The following is a 14895-nucleotide window of genomic DNA, read 5'->3' as shown; positions in this document are numbered from 1 at the left end:
CCCAGGTCCTGCCTTCTCTCCTGCATTGCTCTAACCTCCCCACTGGGTTCCTTGTGCTCTTGTTACCTCCTGTGCTCCTGATCACAGCTCCAGATGTGAGCCTTCTAACAGCCATCCCCACCTCAGGAGCTCCCCTCGCCCTGTAGTGAAGTCTCGCTCCTCTGAGAGGCTCCAAGGGAGGGCTTGTGGGCCCCAGGACTGGCTGTGTCTGCAGCAGGAGTCTAGACCCCCAGGTCACACTGCGGCCCCTGATCCACTGGGCGTTCCTCCCACTCCAAACTGCAACACACCTCCAAATCTTGATCCAGGCTCTCTCTGCCCGGGCCCTGCTCTGAGGTCCGGGGAGGCAACATGGAGCACGACCGTTGTTAGGAGGGAAGCAGGTGCATGTGGACAGCCTGCTGCCCAAGGACAAATCCCAGTTCCGAAACCCAACACTGTGTGGTCTCGGGCATGGCTCTTAACCTCTCTGATCTCAATAGTCTCATCTGTCAGGTGGCGTAAGAGTGCTTAACTCATGGGTTTAAAGGCATTCAGTGAGTACTAAATACCTGTAAAGTGCCGGGTACAGTGCCCAGCATGCAGCGAATAACACATTAAGAACAGTGCTGCTGTGTGCCCACCGGGCGGCTGTCCAGCACTTTGTAAACAGGAATAATCAGTTGTTCACAGAATTGTATGTACTGGGGCACCTCAGTGGTGCAGCTGGTTAAGTGTCTGAGTCTTGATTTTGGCTCAGGTCACGATCTCAGGGTTGTGAGATCGAGGCCCATATAGGGCTCCATGCTCAGTAAGGAGTCTGCTTCTTTCTCTCTCTCTCTCCGGCTCTCAAATAAATAAATAAATCTTTAAAAAAACAAAACAAAACAAAAACACAAACAAGAATTATATGTATTAAAACATACAAAGTGCTTGTCCTAGGGTCTGGCACATGGTAAAAAGCAGATTATTACCCTCAGCCTTGAATGCCATTGTGCTGTGGAAGGAATGTCCTGGGCAGACTGTTGCTGACGAGGTCACCGGGGGCTGTCCAGTCCCTTTGTCTGCACTAGGGGCCCCTGAACCGCTGCTGTCACTGTGGTTGCCTCTGTCCTCGACACCCCAGCATCATCCCCAAACCCAGCTCCACCGTTTGCAATTCCACGGCTTCAGGAAAGCCAAGAGCTTACATCTCTGAAACATGGGGTGTCCCCGCTTTAAGAAAACTCACTCTAGGAAAAAAAAAAAAAAAAAAGGAAAGAAGGAAAGAAAAAAGACCTATTTATAGTGCGTTAGCAACAGACTCTGTATCATAAGATCATGGTTTTTTATTTGCCAATGAATAAACCAATCAATCCACCATCACTTTGGCTGCATGGGTCACTAACAACGACTCACCTTGCCCCATTAAAACAAAATCCATCCCACCTAAAAGAATGAAGGAGGAGGGGCACCTGGGTGGCTCGAAGTTAACCACCTGCATTGGGCTCAGGTCATGATCCCAGAGTCCTGGGATCAAGCCCTGCATCAGCATTGGGCTCTCTGCTCAGTGGGGAGTCTGTTTCTCCCTCTGCCCGCTGCTCCCACTGCTTGTGTTCCCTCTCTCACTTTCTCTCACTGTCAAATAAATAAATAAATTCTTTAAAAAAAAAAAAAGAATGAAGAAAGAATGATAAACTCTCAACACCGCATTGTGCAGTTGCAGCCCTGAATGAACGGATGGATCCAGGGGCTTCAGCAGTGGCTAACAGGCGTCACAAGAGAGAGCCAGGCAGATGTGCACCTCCTCATGGAAGAACATAGAATCACACGTGCATCCCCCAAAAAGAAAAGAGGAGCACCTGGGTGGCTAAGTTGGTTAAGTGTCTGCCTTTGGCTTGGGTCATGAGCCTGGGGTCCTTGGATAGAGCCCCACATCGGGCTCCCTGCTCAGTGGGGAGTCTGCTTCTCCATCTCTCTCTGCCTTCCCCTCCACTCCACTCATGCATGCCTGCAGGCACGTTTTCTCTCTAATAAGTAAAATCTCCAAAAAAAGAAAAGAAAATCTCCCAAACCCGTATCTGATCAAGCTGCTAGATTTGCTTAACTTACAGGAAGTACAAAGAGAACAAAACAATGTTAAAATACACCAAACAGGGCGCCTGGGTGGCTCAGGGGGTTAAAGCCTCTGCCTTCGGCTCAGGTCATGATCTCAGGGTCCTGGGATCAAGCCCCAAATCAGGCTCCCTGCTCAGCGGGGAGCCTGCTTCCTCCAATCTCTCTGCCTGCCTCTCTGCCTGCTTCTGATCTCTGACTGTCAAATAAATAAATAAAATCTTAAAAAAAAATACACCAAACACATACGATCGGCAAAAACCCCAACGGGGATAAACTCGGCAAGACCTGGGACCAAGTCTCCTTAATAAAAGAGCAAGAGAAAAACAAAGGTGAGGAGAGAATCCTATACATTGAAAGAGATAGAGGACTCGACCACCAACTGCAATGTGTAAGCTTAATCTGGATTCTGGATAAAACGAAGTGGAAATAAGGGTACTGATAATATTTGTTATGCAACTAGAAATTTGAGCACTGGATATTGGGCGATATTAAAGAATCGTTGGATGTTTAAAAAAAAGAATTCTTATCTTTTTTTTTTTCAAGAATTCTTATCTCTTAAACAAAGCAATACATTGTAGTATTTATGGCTGAACTGACATGCTATCTGGTATATGCTTTAAAAGTCAGGAGGAGGAAGGTGCCAGTGGCTGTGAACGTGGGCAGCCCCATGACAGAGCCCGCTGGTACCTGGAGCCCGGAGCTCGTCTCATCTACTTGGTGTGTGTTCCAAACCCTCCATAATAAAAAGTTCATAAAGAAAGGCCACTCGTAAAATTTCAGTCTGCCCAGCCACACGTCTGGAATCTGTCTTCTATATCCCCAGGGCTAGCAGGCCAGGATGTGTTACTCCTGGTTCTGGCCTGTTCTCTGCATCTTGTACATAAGGAAGGAGCAAGCCTAGTCTCCTGGGTCAAGAAGTGAGTTTCCTGAGGCCTCAAGGCCTGGCAATATTGGAGACTGGAAAATAATTGGATACCTGAATTCTCTGTTACAGACGACATACCAAAATCTCATTTTAGGTGAGAGACAAGTTAACCAGCAGCTATTCACATTCCAGAAGGTTTGACTGATTTAAAATAGAGCAAACTTTTTTTAAAAAATGGCTTAATTTACAAAAGTTGGCAAGCCCGTAAGATTGCATCTGATGCATGAGTCAGGTGAGGTTTGCTAACTGGTCCCTGAGAAGTTCACATGCTATTAACACCTAATGACTGCCCGAGAGAAAACTGAGCAGCACAAGCAAGGGAAGGCTCCTTCTCCCACTCTCGGGCTTGTTTCTGGATCTTCACCTGCCCACCCTCCCCTGCCCAGCCTGGTCAACGCCACCAAGGGTGGCTCCCAGACCTCGAGTTCCCAGGGAAGTTGCTGATGCTATAAAAGCCCGAGTAGCCCGTGCGGAATTTCCCTCTCCAGGCGGCATCCCCGATGGCCTTCCCCAATCTGGATGACAGGGCAGCCTCCTGACTTTGTACCTCCCACCAGCAGAAATCCACAGGGAGAAGGCTTGTCCAGGCCCCTGGGGCCACCCACGCATGCAACTGGATACATACACTTTGTAAGCACTGGTTTCCAACAGATAAATGTAATCAAGGTTTATATGCTCAGAGAAGCCAACAGGATGGGATTGTTTCACTTGAAAGATCAGAAGAAAATTGTAACTAATGTTGTGGAAAATTACTTTGATATTGCTTTCTTGGTACCGAATCACAATTAGGCTGCTGTGAGAAGTACAGGGAAAGAATAAATGAATAGTAACAAATCAACACAAACAGCCTGTGTCAGGAACACTTTGCTCAGGGAAAGTAACATAAGCATTACTTAAAGTTTTATGACTGTGTTTGATGTGATTTACGTAGACCGTCAAGGTTGCCCATCCCCGGCCACGTGGCGCAGGTGGTCCGGCTCCATTTACACCATTACACCCACCTGGCTCAAGCCCCAGGTGTGCTCCTTGCACCAGTCAGCCACGCTGCCCCACTGCAAGGAGAAATACGCGCCGAAGCTTCGTGGCACTCCCCATGCCCTGCGGAGGCTCGGAGCTCCTTCCCCAGCTCGCCACTCCACCCTGGAAATCCCAGAGGTCCTCCAGGGTCTGGCCCCACGGGTAATGGAGAAAATCCATAGGCGCATGCGCAGGCACAGCTGGCCGGGGGCGCATGCGCAGGGGCAGCCGGCTGGTATGAGGGGCCGAAAGTCACAAAGCGCAAGCGCTCTGCTTTGCCGTGACTTGCATGGCGGGGTGCGCGTCCCGGCCACCAGGCTCCAGCTTTACCCAGGGATATAGCATCTCCCTACAGTGTACCACAGCTGAGTGCATGACCCCTGCCCACACAGACGCCATTCACAGACTTGGGCCTTCTCTCCTAGGCTCATCCCACAGAACGCAGACCCTGAACACAAGGACCCACTGCCCATGTGTGCTCCGCAACCACACAACACACAGCAACACGGGCACCACAGTTACAGGGGTCACCCTGAGGATACAGTATTCACCCCAAACGACGTTTAAGGGCCCTTGTTCAGCACAGATAACCCTACGCCTAGGGGATCTGATCTCAGCCCGCCTGACAGCCTTACCCTACAGGGCCAGGTTCTGCTGCCACAGGGCCACCAGCAACTCTAAAGCTCACATGGGGCTATAAAGTCCAGAGAGGAGCCAGCTCAGAAGCTGGGGAAGCTGGGGAGAACCTAGACCCGCTTCTGACAGCCACTATCCCTCAGGGCCTGGCCCAGGCATGAGTCAGTCCCAGTGACTCACCTGCTGTCTCCTGGGGTCCCACCACCCTGGCTGACTCTTACTGATTCTTGATGAAAGAGTGAACTCATCCGCCTCCCCGCCTGGGGCAGCTGCCAGGCCTGATTCTAGCCTCCTGGTGCTCCTTCTGACTTTCCATCTGATGCCTACAGGCCTTCAGTCTATGCAAAGGATGGCTGAGCCAGCCAGAGGTGAGGGCAGAGCTGGGGAGGGGGCTGTAGGCCCGAGTACCTGGGCCCCCCTCCCTGAGGGCCAGGTGCCCTATGCAGGGCCCTGCTCTTCTGCAGACTGGTGCAGGAATTTCTCTGCCAAAGCCCACAGCCTCTACTCATCTTCCATATTGTCCGTGTCCTGGAGCACATGGGTATCTTCACAGACTTCCCCACTAAAGGTCCCAGGCCCACCACTGAGAGATGAGTGGGGGCTGGGTCTCAACATGAGGCTCCTTGCCTGAGCTCCCCCTCTCCATATTCTGCCTGCCTGAGGCTCCAGAACCATCCCTTCCACTTTCTCTTCCACCTGTCCTCAGTAGATCTCTGCAAGTCAGGAAGGGCGCTCCCCTCCATGGCTCATGAGGGACACGTGGGATGCAGGCAGCAGGCAGATGCCAGGAGGAACAATCTCAGCCTCACAAAGGCAGGAGGTAGCTTGACCCCCTCTGCCCAGGCCAAAGGGCCTGGATTTGAGGAGTCCCAGGGTTGGCAGAGAAGCAGAGTCCCATGGAGGGGCATGACCTCAAGGAGAAGTCATTCACCCTCTAATATCCCAGACCACATGGGAGAGGCCCCCCAGAGATGGCAGAATCCTCCTTAAGCCTCAACTTCACCAAAGGCAACAAGCGGATGAGAGCCTGGCTATCATTTTAAGAGGAGGGCACAGGCCAGAGACCACAGACTAGAGGCCAGAGGCTGATGCCCGCCAGGAGAAGGTCAGGCCCCCTTCTCTGCCTGCCGGGGCTCTGGGCACAAACTAGGGACCGGGGCAGCCATGGAGGCCTGCCCTTCAGACAGGAAAGCTGGGGCGCGCGGGCAGCAGGGCCCAGCGCAGGGGCTCACCTGGCAGCTGCTGAGGGGCGAGCTCCGTGGGGTCCTGCAGGCTGATGAAGAGGAGGAGGCCTGCGGCTCCGAACAGCAGGATGGATGAGAACATGCAGGCCAGCCGCATGGTTCCGGCTCGTGCGGTCATCCGGGGCTTGCTCCGGGGTCACCTCTCGGGTGTGGGAGGTGCGTTCTTCCTTCATCGTCCACACCATGCATCCATCAGGGCACGGTCTACGGCAGACGGGGAGAAAGAGGGTCCATCACTGAGACACAAGACAACTCGTGTGGGCTGAGGCCCCAGTCACTGCCTGCGACCAAGTATGACCCCCGACTCCTCCGTCCTTTAGAACTTACTCAAGCATGTCCCTTCCACTTCTCCAAGCCCAAGGAGGCTGAGGGAGGTCTAGTCACCACCTGTCGCTGGGACACCAGCTTCCCAGCAGGGGCTCCTGTATTTGCACCCCCAGAAAAACCAAAGAGGATACTCTCTGGACTCTGCCTGGGGGAGCCCAGGGTGGGGCCCCAGAGACCCACAGCCAGTATCAGCCCCTGCACTGTCCAGGCACTCTGAGCTTCCAGAAGAACTGGTGTCCTTATAGGTCCCTATAGGGGGTCTAGGTACAGGCCCAGCAATTTGGGTCCTTGTCCCTTACAAGTGGCCTGGTAGACAGAGAAGCTCTTGGATCTCTCTGCCCTGGCTCCTCTCTGCAGGGTGTTGGGGACAAGTATCCCTCCAGAGCCAGATGCTTTGGGAAGGAGCCTCCCAGGCCCAGAGGCTGTCAGGGACAGAGAATCCCCCACCTGGTGGCTGCTCTCACCAGCCAGGGCTGTGTCTCCCTGACAGATGGGTGGGCTAGCAGAATAGAGACTCCACCGGTTAGTCAGCTGCGTCACAGGGAACTGAAGCTCTGGCCAGACCAAGCTACTCCCGTTCTTGAGGCCCTCGGGCCTGGAGCTGAGGCAGCCAGACCCACATTTGACAGATCCCAGGCTCAGAGGCAGGTGACAACTTCCCTTGTGTTCCTGCCAATGGGCACCCGTCACCGCCGACCCAGAGCGTACCCAGGTGACTTGCCCCTCACCCCAGTTCCTCCTGAAGGGCAGAGCCAGAAATGCCAAACACCCCACATACCAACGAGTGACTCCAACTGGGCCAGGCTGTGGGTCGAGATGGGGCAGCCCAAGGCCATTTGCTCATAGGTAGGAGGTAAGATCCTGCAGTGGGGTATGACATGGGTGGAGTGGGACAGGTACTAAAAAGGGATCTGCACAGGAGGTCATGCTGGATGGGCAGGGATTTGAGACCCCCCCCCCCTTTTAGAGAAAGGCCGCTCTGTCCCCTTGCTTTCACCCATTCCTACTAGTCTGGGCAGAGACACCATCCTCTCTCCACCCAAAGGCCTTGCGGGAGCTTCCTCCGCCCTGACACAGGACAGCTCTAAAGGAGGCTAAGACGAGGTGGGCAGTTTCTGAGATCACAGGTAGGTGGTTAGATCCCCAGACCAGATGTGCTGCTTGGCACAAGGACTCTTCCCTGCCTGGAGTCTCCTTGGGCACTGTACTGTGGTCAAGGAACCCATTCCTGACCAAGCACCCAGGCATTGGCGGAGGAAGCCCCAGCTCCTGTCCCTCTGTGAACTCATGCTCCTGGGGGAGCACGAGGCAGGAAGTCAGAGGAGTCCTTCCCTCCCCAGCCCAGACAAAAATTCCCAAGGTCTAGACTGTTCTCAGCAAAGCTCTGGGGCTGACTGTTAAATTGCAGGTTTGGGTTTCTCCCCTCTGCAGTCTCTGTAATTATGTTTTCACTCAGTTAACTTTAATTAACCTGCCCCAGGCCTCTATGCACGGGAACACGTCTGAGCGCAGGGCTCTCTGGGCCGTGCTGAGCAGGTGGTTCCCACGACCTCCCAGCTTTTATGTTCAGGAGGCAGCACCGAGGAGGGCTGTTTTGTCTCTGGAGCCGGCTCAATTTTCCATTGGCCCCGACCTCCTGGCAATGGCCCCCACCCCAAAGAAAGATAGCTGCGCCCGCCATCACCAGGGACACTGCTGCAGGGGGCTTGCAGTGGGTAAAAATAGGCAGCCGCATGTCCCCAAAGGCTCAAACCCTGAAGTCCCTTGTGGGGCTCTGTGGCGTCTCCCTCTGTGGCTGCCCAGGATGGGACTGTCCTGGCGGTGGGGGGTAGGGGGGCAGTGCTTGGCTCAACGTCCTGCAAAGACACAAACACAGTGGTGCAGATCCCAGGCCCCTCTGAAGGACAAGGTCACTCTCAACACTGTGTCCTTCAGTCTCCCAGTGACAGGCCCTTTGGTGCAGGGCCAGCCTCGAGGTCTGGGGGAAGGGGGGGGGGCAGAGGGCCTCCTGTCCCAAAGCAGTGGGCTTAACTCCCCTCTGGTTAACCCCCACGGAAAGGAGTCAGAAGAGTGGGAAAGTGTCACACACATGGATTCGGCAGGGACAAGACCCTCAAATAGGGAGCAGGGGAGGCGGCTCAAGGCCCTTCCAGATCAGATGCAAGGGCTCTAACAGACATACACACACGTATGCACACACAGCACGCACGCACACACCATCGACAGTCCCCAGCAAGGCCACAAGCTGTAAAGAAAGTACCACAAAGCCCTGATGTGTGGGGCTGGGGTGGTCGCATGCTGCCTGCAGCCTCACGGGCCTCCTGGGTCAGACACGAGGCCAGGAGGTCCATCTGACCTAGGGTGAGGGAAAGAGAGAGGAAGGTAGAAAGGAAGGGAAAGAGAGTGGCCAGTTTATGGCTGGGGCCCACTGCTGCCCAGTAAAACAGCTAATAAAGTGCCACCCGATCTTGATGCAAAGGCTCTAGTGGATGGGAAAAAAGCAGGTTGTCGGGGGTGGCTCAGAAGAACATGCTATCATCACTGCATTGTTTGCAGGAACTGGAACAGCCAAAGTGGCTCTGGAAGGACTGGCCAGTCCCCTCCCACTCCCAGTCACTGCCCCACTGTCACAGTCCAAGCCAATACAGACTTCCCCCATTCTGCAGCTGCGACCTGTCCTCACTTGTTTCTGAACCGACCCCCAACCCCCAACACAGAGCCAGTCTCCAGCAGCCCACGTGCCTGGGAACCAGGATGAGGACCACATCCCTGGCCCCCAATCAGGGGGGCAAGGGTTAGGGGGAGAAAATCAGCCCTAGGACCTGCACCTTCACCACAGCGGAAGCATCAACCATTCAAGTGTCTGGTCTCAGAGACCCAACCTTTTGTTGACGTCCAGGAGAATACAGCACCCTCTCTGTTCTCCATGCCCAGGGAAGCTGGCATTAGAGGCAGGCGTGGCTCTCCCTGAACCCTCCCTAAGCATCAGACTCCAGCATTCCCCTCAGACGCCTTCCTCTCAGTGTTTAGTCCTCACTGCAGACCATCTAATCAGCCAACTCCCTGCTATGTGCAAATGGAATCAAAAGGTTAACATGCCTCCCCTCCTAGGTAACTGGTTTGCAGGCTGGCTGGGTCTTCACCGCCCCAGGAGGGGGCCAACATCATAGAACCCATAGGAACCTCCTTCCTTTAAAGGTGGAGGGTGGATAGGCGATCACCCGACACTCCAGGGAGTGTGTGTATCTGATCCTCTATTGTTCCCACGAGGGTCCTTGTCTTCAAAGTCACATGTTATTTTCAAGGCAACGGGGAGATGCTGGTCCAAGGCTGCCTGTCTCCTGGGAGTTGGGCTGCTGTAGGGGGAGTGGCCTCCGTGATCTGTCACAGGCCGGGGCCAGGCTGCCCAGGGCCCCGAAGACATACTCACAGTCCTCCACTCCCACCTGGGACTGTTACAGCCTTACAGTGTGCAGCATCCCACTCGGCTCCCCTGACAAGTCCCCCCCACCCCCCACCTCCCTGCCTCTCTTCCAGGACCAACAGACAATAAGAAAATTCAAGTAACTGAGGGCAGAGTGAGGAGGAGTAAGGCAAGAAAAATAAACAGCCCACTTGTCCTGTCCTCACAATCCCTAGTTTTCCCAGTGGCGTGCTCTCCCTGAGGCCTGAATGGCATCACCAATTTTTACTGTAAGGAAAAAAAAATGCAATTAATTTTGCAAACACCTCCTGGGACACAGGTCAGGGCCAAGGATTCCTCCCATTTCCTTATTTATCCAATTTAAAAATTTGTCTCGGGAAAATTCACTTTAGGGCACAAGCAAGGACTTGGGAATTCAGCCAAAACGCACGCACCTCCAGTGGCGACAGGCCGGCAGGCGATGGACGGATGGCTCCAAGGACACGCTTGGCTGCGGCTGCTCCAAGGCCTGGATGCTTTCCCCCAGTCACCCAGAGGAACCCCTCGGGCTGTGAGGACCCACTCCAGTGCCCCACTGGAGGCAGCCGGAGGCGTCCGGCCCTGTGCTCCTGGGAGCACCCACTTGGTGTGTGGACCCTGGGCCCCAGAAAGTTCTCTGTCCAGTCAGTCTCCTCCGTGCACGGGCAGGAGCGAACAATGACGTCCCTCCCAGCTGAGGGCTCCAGGAGGAGCTGCTCATCGGGAGAGAGGCTGCTATGGCAACTTGAGGAGAATGGAGCCAGGCACTGCCGTCACCTTGAATCCGGCACCAAGCATTCCACCGCGGGCAGAGGAGGCTGAACCTCCGCTCCGCCCCTGACAAGCCTCCTGCGATGGGGCTGACCTCCCGCCTTCCCTGCTCAGCCTCCTGGCCTCAGGAACTCATTTGCTCCTCACTGAAACGGAGCACACAGCCCAGTCCCCCGAGAACGCCACCTCCATCTGTTTTGTCAGACAAGTTCTTCCGTGTGTGTGGCTCCTGCTTGCTTCTGAGATGGGGTTCTTCTTGATTTCAGCTCATTAAAATCCTGCAGCTAATTAAAACCTAACAGCAGCAGCGGCAGCAGCAAACTCTGGGATGAGTCCCTCTAGTTTTTATGCGTAGGCATAAAGTTGCAAGGGTGACGAAAGGCTACAAGACAGACAGAGGCGGGGTTGTGGACTCCTGCCCTGCCAGATGCAAGAGGGCGCTGACCTGGGTCCTGAAATGAACAGAGCCTAGCCTCAGCACACCCAGCCCGCGTGGGTGCTCCCCTCTCCTGGGGAAGGCAGTTCACCTGCCCTACTCCTCTCCATTATAAGGCAGGGATTCCCTCCAATTCCCCATACTTTCTGCTGGGTGGGAGAAAGGGAGCCCTAAGGCAGAGGTAAAGGCATAAATCAGGCTCAAACAGCCCCAAAGCCTTGTCCCCACGAATCTACTAGGCTACAGCCCAGCTTTCCACCACTGCTTACACAGAGAGGCAGAGGGGAAGCCTGCAAACACACAGCTGCAGCGAGGGATCTCTGAGAGCCTGGCCAAGGAGTCACAAGCTATGATGCCCTGATTGCTTTCAGGGGAAGGACTACACCGTGGATACCATCTCTGCCCAAGACTTCACTTTTAGGGCATTTTATGAGGCAGGCTAGAGGACAGTTATTCTGCAGGTAGAGAAACCGAGTCCCACCCTGGCAGAATCTGGGATGCAGATTTAGTACCCCCAATCCCATAAGCATGTGTTACCTCGATAACAGCCCTTCTCTCACCATGCGGAGAGTGTTCACACACCTGTCTCAAACACGTGGAGCCCCGAGAGCAGTGTCACACCCTCTCCACACCTTCGTATTCCCAGCACTTACACAGTGTCTGGCACAAGGCAGGTGATCAACTTAACCTGTGTTGTATGTGGTGTGAGCATATCTGGGCCATCTGCAGAGAGGTACTCCATGGACCTGGTATTTCTAAAAGGTTATGCTTTCTCAGGGAGCTGTGGGTTTGTTTTGATCAGGTCTAGGTTAGAATTAGGTCCAAAGAGGAGCTCAGTCCTGTGAGAAAAGAGGAGGCGAGGAAGTGGGGTCCATTAGAGATCCTGATGGAACCTGGCAGCTCCCACATACCCAATGCACACTCACCACAAGGATGCCTCTTTTGTATCTTCATTTTGGTAAGGCAGAGTTCAAATCATGGGGCTTAAAGACCAATACACTCATGGAGGTAAAAGTGGAATCTATTCATATGTATATATATATATATGTATATATATATATATGTCTTAATATACATAAGTACAAATATACAAGTCATTTAGATGCCATAAAATGGATTATGCTAGGAAACTCCTACGCGAAACTAAAGTTTTAATGTGTTGATCCAAAGTCAATGAGGAAAGTGGGGGAAGATAGTGGAGAGGGACAATCCTAAGTTCACCTCCACCTGGGGACATACTGAAGCATCAACTACACGTGTGACAGCTCACTCTGAAAACAACCTGAAGCCTAGCCAAACAGATCTTCCTGAGCTAAAGACATCAAGAGAAGGCCATATTGAGAAGTGTACGAGGGTCAGAGACAAAGTCGGGAACCAAACCCCCGGCGTGGCAATCCACAAGCAGGAGGGACATCACAGGTGTGGAGGAGTGAAGAGGAATAGCCCACATCAGGCATCCCTGGCCCTGAGGACCTGCACAGAGAAGATGAGCCCCCATGATGTCTGGCTTTGAAAATCAGCCCGATTTACCTTTGGAAGAGTTGGAGGTTTATAGGGAACCGATTCTCCAGTCTTAAAGGGCCAGTGCACTCTATCACTGGGCCCGAGAGCCAGCAACAGAAGCAGCAGTTTAAAAAGCATCAGGGGTATACATGAAGGGGATTTATGGACTAATTCTAGGGTATGTGTTGGAGGGTTAGGGATCTGTGAGAGTTTTCTCCAGGAATGGGAAGTCCTGGCAGGTGCTATTTCTCTTGCCTGCCTTTTGTCTTGGCCAGATGCTTGAGGTAGCCAGTTCTGACACTCTCCATCTAACTTGCCCTGCCCCAGAATTCTTCTGAAGACTAGCCCCCCCCCCCCACCAAACCAACCTACCAGCAGGCACCTCTCCAAAGTGGCTCCCACAATGAGCAGCCCCAGCCGGGATTGATGCCCTGCCAGAGTGACTATCAGTTCCCACACCCAACAGGTAGCTCTGTTCAGAAATGGCACATCTCCAGAACAAATCCTGACCCAGGGAGTGAGGGAATGAGCCCTACCAACTAGCACATGACCCTTTTATCCAATAGCATGTGAGCCAAGCCCCACCCACCAGACAAGTTAGGCTGAAAACTGGCCCCATCCACCAGTGCACCCTCAGCACTCAGCTCAGTCCTAACTAGAGGGTGCTTCCAGCCCACATAGAGGAGCACCACATATATACATATAGAACAAACGCAGAGTCAGACAAAGTAAGGAGGCAGAGGTATAGAATTCAAACACAAGAACAAGACAAAACCCTAGAACACAAGCTAAACAAAACACAGATAAGGAATCTATCTGATAAAGAATTCAAATTAATGGTTATAGATACTCACCAGACTTGAGAGGAGACTGGAAGAACTCAATAAGAACTTCAACAAAGAGATAGAAAGTATTTAAAAAGAACCAGTCAGAGGGGCGCCTGGGTGGCTCAGTGGTTTAAGCCTCTGCCTTCAGCTCAGGTCATGATCTCAGGGTCCTGGGATGGAGCCCCACATTAGGCTCTCTGCTCAGCGGGGAGCCTGCTCCCCCCTCTCTCTGCCTGCCTCTCTGCCTACTTGTGATCTCTCTCTGTCTATCAAATAAATAAATAAAAATAAATAAAAATATTTAAAAAGAACCAGTCAGAGCTGAAGAACACAATAAGTGAAATGAAAAATACACCAGAAGAATCAACAGATTAGAGGATGCAAAGAACAGATCAATGATCTGGAAGTCAGGGTAGTAAAAAACAACTAGACTGAAATAAGAAAAAAGGTTTTTTAAAAATGAAAATAAGTTAAGGGACTTCTGTGACAACATCAAGCAAAATAACATTCACATTACAGGAGTCTCAAATGGAGAAAAGAGAGAGAAAAGAGATAGAAATCTTATTTGAAGAAATAATAACTGAAAACTTCCCTAACCTGGGGAAGGAAAGAGATATCCAGATCCAGGAACCCAGAGAGCTCCAAACAAGATGAACCCAAGAGGGTCCACATCAAGACACACAATAATTACAATAATTATAATTATTGTAATTATTATAAAGTATAGGAAAAACTAAAGATAAAGAGAGAATTTTAAAAGCAACAGGAGAAAAACAGTTACATACAAGGGAAACCCCATAGAGCTATCAGCTGATTTCTCAGCAGAAACTTTGCAGGCCAGGAGAAAACAGCCTGAGGAATTCAAAGTACTGAAAGGAAGAAACCTATAACCAAGAATACTCTACCCAGCAATGTTCAGAATTGAAAGAAAGATAAAAGTGTTTCCCAGACAAAAGATAAAGGAGTGCATCACCACTAAACTAGACTATAAGAAATGTTAAAGAGAATTCTTCCGGTAAAAGAAAAGACCCATAACTAGAAGTAAGAAAATTATGACAGAAAAAACTTTAACTGATAAAGCAAACATATAGTAAAAGTAGTAGATCAATCCCTTAGAAAGCTAGTATGAAGGTTAAAACATAAAAGCAGTAAAATCAATTATATCTACAAAAAGTAGTTAAAAAGTAATGTAAATTACTTTACATAAAGTAAAAATATGTAAAATATGACATCTTATACATAAAATGTGGAGGGGGAGTAAAAATTTAGTGCTTTTAGGGGCAACTGGGTGGCTCAGTGGTTAAAGCCTCTGCCTTCGGCTCAGGTCATGATCTCAGGGTCCTGGGATCGAGTCCTGCATCAGGCTCTCTGCTCAGCAGGGAGCCTGTCTCCTCCTCCTCTCCCTCTCTGCCTGCCTCTCTGCCTACTTGTGATCTGTCTGTCAAATAAAAAAAAAAAAATTTAGTGCTTTAAAATTTTGTTCAAACCTAAATGACCATTAACTTAATATAAACTGCTATATACATAGGATGTTACATATGAACCTCATAGTAACCAGAAACCAAAAACCTATCATAGATACACAAAAAATAAAGAGAAACGATCCCAAGTATAACTCTAAAAGACATTAAACACAAGAGAAGAGAGGAAGAGAAGAAGAAATGAACAGAGAATTACAAAAACAATCACAA

General features: G+C 51.5%; 1 protein-coding gene across 2 annotated transcripts in view; it reads right to left on the bottom strand.

Annotated features, from left to right (window-relative positions):
- CHST8 (carbohydrate sulfotransferase 8) overlaps positions 1-14895 on the bottom strand; it is a 126114-nt gene that overhangs the window by 58061 nt on the left and 53158 nt on the right. The window contains exons 1-2 of one of the 2 annotated variants that reach the window (XM_059153250.1): positions 10084-10429; positions 5887-6102 (exon numbers count right to left, since the gene is read on the bottom strand). In XM_059153250.1, the coding sequence (XP_059009233.1) occupies positions 5887-6016 (130 nt within the window). In that variant the 5' untranslated portion in view covers positions 6017-6102; positions 10084-10429. Of the gene's footprint in view, positions 1-5886; positions 6103-10083; positions 10430-14895 lie in introns of those variants that run through there. The other variant, XM_059153249.1, reaches the window with a different exon arrangement.

Source organism: Mustela lutreola, chromosome 16 (genome assembly GCF_030435805.1).
Source record: "Mustela lutreola isolate mMusLut2 chromosome 16, mMusLut2.pri, whole genome shotgun sequence".
Taxonomy (NCBI): Eukaryota; Metazoa; Chordata; class Mammalia; order Carnivora; family Mustelidae; genus Mustela; species Mustela lutreola.
The sequence above is the reverse complement of the archived record's forward strand: the minus strand, read 5'-3'. Positions and strand labels throughout refer to the sequence as shown.